Consider the following 6,180-nt stretch of genomic DNA (forward strand, 5'->3'; position numbering starts at 1 on the left):
GGGAGGGAGGAAGGAAGGAAGGAAGGAAGGAAACAACAGTGAAATTGCCAGTGCAGGGAGCCCAGACCTACTTAAGACACTCACCTGTAGTCAGGGATGACCATGCCACACATCTTCCAGAGCAGCCTATGGGAATGGTGCCCGCTAATAATCGATTCAATGTCCTCGACCTCCAAAGGAAAAGGCTGGCTCCAAGAGCCTTCCATGAGACTGTGATTCTGAGTGGGAGGTACTTAATGGGAGCCATTCAGACAACTTGGTCTTAATTTTTTTCCTCACATGGACAAACAAAATCTGTTTTGTTTCCAACGCATGAGAAAGTGAAATTAACCTAGGCTAGGTTCCTAATATAAAACTGATCTCAGATATGAGCTATCTCTGACAGTGATTATTTAGCAGACTATTTTCTAAAGCTGGCCATAATAATAGCTCCTCCCATCCCACATGATATTTTGAGTTTTTATCTGCATCCTACTGAACCTGGGTTGGCCTGACTGTTTTGAACAATAAAATACAGCAGAGAAGTAATGCTGTTCCAGTTCAGGGCACAGTCCTTAAATAGCCTGGCAGCTTCCACTCCCTGTCCTGGGAGACACCCACTCTTGGGGACACTCCCTCCTAGAACTCAGTTGCCATACTGTAAGATGCCCAAGTCATATGGAGAGGCTACATATGGGCATTCTATTCTGGTTGACAGCCCCAGCTGAGTTCCAGCCAAAGCCAGCTTCAACTGCCAGCCAGGTGAATGGCCCACCTTGGACCTCCAGCTCAGTTGAGCCCTAGGTTAACTCAGCTGACATTGGAGTGTAACTGTGTGGAAGACTCCAAGTGAAAACTGCCCAGTGAGCCAAAATCAACCCACAGAGAACCCACACAGATAGATGACCCAAAGAGAGACCTTCTGGTTAGCCTAAGTCAAAGAGCTGTGAGAATTAATAACAGATTATTTTATTCCACTAAATTTTGATAGTTTCTCACAGCAGCAATGAACAACGGAAACATTCCCCATCATAATGACCAAAGGAACAGAATATACTTCTAAGAGCCTGAAACCATTGAAGAATATTTTACACGTTAGAACTGAGAGGACGGGCACACCTACAGAAGTTGGGGCGATCCACTGGGCCATACTCAATTTCCTCTCTCTAGGTTACAAGAAGAAAGCTATGCTCAGCCACATCTTTGAGAGTGTTGCTGAAGCTAGTTTTCTAAAGCCCATGCAAGTACCCGATAATGTGAACAATAAAAATAAACTTGAGCCCTAGCCAGTTTGGTTCAGTGGATGGAGCATCAGCCTGCGGCCTGAAGGGTCCCGGTTTCGATTCCGGTCAAGGGCACATGCCTGGGTTGCGGGCTCAATCCCCAGTGGGGGTTTGTGCAGGAGGCAGCCACTCAATGGTCCTCTTTCATCATTGATGTTTCTCTCTCTCCCTTTCCCTTACTCTCTGAAATCAATAAAAATATAAAATAAATAAATAAATAAATAAAACTTGAACGCTGAAAAGAGCAATACCATTAATATGTACAGCCACCCACAAGTGGCTTAGCTTATCTGAAATCTGGAAGGGGAACAATGTGCTATCAGAGCCATTCTTCACATAGCTCATCTGTGTTGGATGGGAGTTCAAGGGAGATCCACCCACTGGTTATAAGGCCAAAGCCACGCCCATATCCAGTGTGCTTTACAGATCACACACTTGGTCTGCACAGAGGAGAGTTTGAAAACACCACTTCAGTTGGAGTTTATTTTGTGTGTGACACCATTTTAAAAATCAAGTGCTTCTCTTTTATTGACTTTCTTCAATATTGCGTATGCAAAAGACTATTTGTAAAATACAAAAGGTGTAAAGAGTGATATAACAGCCTTAACCGGTTTGGCTCAGCGGATAGAGCGTCCGCCTGCAGACTGAAGGGTCCCAGGTTCGATTCCTGTCAAGGGCATGTACCTGGGTTGCGGGCACATCCCCAGTAGGGGGCGTGCAAGAGGCAGCTGAATCGATGTTTCTCATCGATGTTTCTAACTCTGTATCCCTCTCCCTCTCCCTTCCTCTCTGTAAAAAAATCAATAAAATATATATTTTTTTAAAAAAAGAGTGATATAACAAATGCCCATACATCCACCAACTAGTTCAAAACAAGGATATTGCAGCCCTAGCCAGTTGCTCAGTGGTTAGAGAATTGACCCACAGACTGAAGGGTTGCGGGTTCAATTCAGGTCAAGGGCACATACCTTGGTCACAGGTTCAATCCCCGGCCCCAGTTGGAGCACGTGCGGGAGGCAACCAATCGATGTGCCTCTCTCACATCATTGTTTTCCTCTCTCTGTCTCTCCCCCTCCCTTCTCTCTCTCTCTCTAAAAATCAATGGGAGAAAATATCCTAGGGTGAGGATTAACCAAAAAAAAGACATTGTGTGTGCCCCTCCCTGATAGCTTTCCCCTCCTCACTCAGAAGCCATCATCACTTTGCATTTTATGTTTGCCATTTTCTTTTACTAAAACTCATTTTACCACATTTATATTCTTAAAAGAACAGTGCTTAGTTTTGTAATTTGAGAACTCGATCTATGCAAATTCTTCTACAACTTCCTTTTTTCTGTTCCACACTATGTTCCTGAGATCCACCCACTGGTTGTAGGCAGCTTCCATCCATTCTTTTCCACTGCTGTATACTCAATTATAGTTTTCTTGTTTTTTTTTTTGTTTTGTTTTGTTTGTTTGTTTGTTTTATTTTAGTCAATTATATCTCAATAAAAAATAAAATAGAAAATCGTTCCTGAAACACAACCTTCAAGATTTTCAACTTCAAAGCAATAGCACAAAAAACTGAAATGCAGACAAGCATTCAGAGACAGGGAGGCGGACCCCTACTGTGGCACCTGACATCCCCACTGGGTCCAGGGGAGGAAGAGAAATGGTGCAGCTCACTGCTGACCACAGGACAGAGTCATATCTACTGTGGCAGTGCACCCCTACCTTCAATAGGCTTGGAGAGCCAGGTTCCCAGCACATCGCCTGCCAAGATTCTGCGTTTAGGCCAAGTCCTGTTCTTATCAGCCTTAACATAGCTTTATACTTCTTTTGTAGAACAGGTAAGAAAAATACCCCTCCCTTTTTTCATAATACAAAAGTAATATCTGATTTTTGTAGATAATTTTGAAAATAGAAAGACAAAAAAGAGAGGGGGAGGATAAAAACCTCACTGTCCAAGAACCACTGATTGTCTACACATATATACATTCACCAATGTGGTCAGGTATGTGTATATTAAATATCTATGGATCTTTTAAAAATAATTTATTAATCCTATGTCTAAAAATCCATCTTAAGGAAATATTAATCAATATAGAAAATATGTACTTGATAAAAATGGAACCATGTTCCACATACCATTTCTCACAATATCCTGATCATCTTTCCATGTAATTACTTATTGTTCTTCATAATTTTTTGTGGCTGTATAGTACTCCATTGTTTGGATGCGTCATAATTTATTTACCAATTCTCTATTGAGAATATTTATGCTGTCTTCAATTTCACCCTATTAAAACAAGGCTACCCATATAGTATAAAAAAAGAAATAGCACAGAGCCTACGGAGAGTTTGCTTCCAAAAACTGAATTCTCTCTCTAGAGAGAGGGCAACATCCCTTGTTCATGTTAGTGAAATTTACAATGATGATGATGAAACTTGTCAACTACTATCCATGTAGGAACCATGAGTCAATATCCTAGAAAGGGCGGGGGAAACCCTGAAAAACCTCAGTGTGAGCAGGCTTTTCTCTTTGCTAATGTCAATGTCCCAAACTATCACCAGAGTTCTGACATATGAAAGGAAGACTCGAAAATAAGACAAATGGGGACCTTACACCCACCTATTGGATGTAGTTTGCAAGAGAGCAAAATATCATAACCAAAGGCAGGCAATAAAAGAACAGAAAGGATGCAATGGACTTAAAAAATTAACAAACCAAGATGCTATTAATTTAGCAATGAGCTATAGAAGGCTTTTCCTTGTGGAAGATAGATACAACAATAGCAGGAATTAGAAGTCTATAAAAACATAGCAAAATAATAATAGTGAAAAAGTCTGTTAGAAAGTAACAAATTAGAAATAAGAGCTCCCGTCACCTTGAAATATTTTTAAGAAATTCCCAAGTGTTCATTAAATTTGTGTTTTAGCTTATGTTCTCTGAGCCAAACTGATGTATTAAAAATGAGTTTATCCCTAGCCGGCTTGGCTCAGTGGATAGAGCAACAGCCTGTGGGCTGAAGGGTCCTGGGTTCGATTCCGGCCAAGAGCACATGCCTGGGTTGCGGGCTCGATCCCCAGTAGGGGGTGTGCAGGAGGCAGCCGATCAATGATTCTCTCTCATCATTGATGTTTCTATCTTTCTCTCCTTCCCCCTTCCTCTCTGAAATCAATAAATATCTTTTTAAAAAATAAGTTTTATATGATTCTTTCTATATAAAGAATTTCCTATTTTCCCAAATTAAAATCATATTTCTCTTTCTTTCTCAGTACCACTGAAGATGTTTCCATTCTACTGCTGGACTAAGTTACTAAGTCATTCTTATCAATTACTATCAGTAAAATATTTTAATGACTTAATACAAAGTCATACAGTGTAAATTTGTTTTTCATTTACATAGTTTCATGGTGAATTTACCCAATTTTTTAAAAAAAAACACATATAAGGGCTTTGTTAGAAATAACCATACTACTAATGGTGGCTGATAAGTTGTGATTGCCTTTTAATGAAAGACTCCCGAGGGAAATGTAACTTCACTCCAAATGCAGCTGAAAGAGAAAGGAAAATGCCAGAAAAGTAGAATGGAATTGATGGGCCTAAAGAGAAAATGCGAATGGCTCATCTTGGTAACTAAGAGTCCCATATCTACCAAGCAACAAGACCCCTTAGCCCATTGTTTCCCACCCCGGCCGGTTTGGCTCAATGGATAGAGCACCGGCCTACAGACTGAAAGGTCCTGGGCTCGATTCTGACCAAGGTCACATGCCTGGGTTGTGGGCTCGACCCCCCGTGTGGGGCTTGCAGAAGGCAGCCAATCAATGATTCTCTCTCATCATTGATGCTCCTATCTATCTATCTATCTATCTATCTATTTATCTATCCATCCATCCATCCATCTATCTATCATCTCTTTCCCTCTCCATTCCTCTCTGAAATCAATAAAAGTATATTAAAAAAAGAGCCCATCATTTCTCCAGAAGATACTCAAAGAGTGAAGGAGGTAAGTCACAGTTCAGCATTCCTCCTGCTCACCTCTTAGGGCCTTCCATGCCTTGTGGGGAGAAGGATACACACCCTGCACTGCACAGAGCCTCACCCAACTGCTTTAACCTTCTGACTGTGACAAAGGGGAAAGATGCTTACCTGCAAGCCCCGGGAGAAGATGATCTCTTAGAAAGGTCTACGGGAGAATTGTATCTTTTCACAGGGGACCCGAGGCTCGTGTTGGAAAAAGAAGTTGTTGCTTGTGAATCCCTCTTCATCTTCTCCATCTCCATCTGTAGGGGACATAGAATAGGACAGCCATGACCCACAACTGCAGTTTCTAAAAATACCCCAGATGGAAGCGATGCACAACTTCCTTTCAGAAGGACACAATGGGAGTATTTGCAGAAAAGCACTATGAGCTCATTATAGTTAGGTGATTTAGTCAAAAATAAATTCAGCCTCAAAATGTAAAGATTTCTTTCTCCTTGTTTTCTTGAGAAGAGTTAACAGAACCATATGATGGTCCTGGATACAGGACAAAGTAGGTTAAAAGTAGGTTAAATTACTAGCCATCATTACCTAAAAGATAAATCATAAGTAAGGATATGAAGTAATAATAGTAATAATAAGACAAATAATACAAATAAGTATAATAATTAATAAATACATAATAAAATATACTGTTTTGCATACTCAGAATTGTAAACCTACTTTTGCCCACTCCTGTATATAAAGATCTACAATCATTAGGAAAAGTTTCAGGTGTGATTATAACACAAAATGGTGAGTTGTGACTCTGACCAGGTGACTTAGTTGGTTGGAGTGTCTTCTAATACACCAAAAGGTTGTGGGTTTGATCCCCAGTCAGGGCACGGACAGGAAGCAAACAATCAATGTTTCTGTTTCCTCTCTCTCTCTCTCTCTCTCTCTCAGCATGTCCTCA

The 6,180-nt window shown here is 40.7% G+C and overlaps 1 protein-coding gene across 5 annotated transcripts in view; it reads right to left on the minus strand.

Moving 5' to 3' along the window:
• MAP7D2 (MAP7 domain containing 2) overlaps positions 1 to 6,180 on the minus strand; it is an 88,587-nt gene that overhangs the window by 26,448 nt on the left and 55,959 nt on the right. For all 5 annotated transcript variants that reach the window (XM_014543468.1, XM_014543465.1, XM_014543464.1 and 2 more), the window contains one exon: positions 5,394 to 5,527. In XM_014543468.1, the coding sequence (XP_014398954.1) occupies positions 5,394 to 5,527 (134 nt within the window). The remainder of the gene's footprint in view (positions 1 to 5,393; positions 5,528 to 6,180) is intronic.

Source organism: Myotis brandtii, unplaced genomic scaffold, assembly GCF_000412655.1.
Source record: "Myotis brandtii unplaced genomic scaffold, ASM41265v1 scaffold326, whole genome shotgun sequence".
Classification (NCBI taxonomy): Eukaryota; Metazoa; Chordata; class Mammalia; order Chiroptera; family Vespertilionidae; genus Myotis; species Myotis brandtii.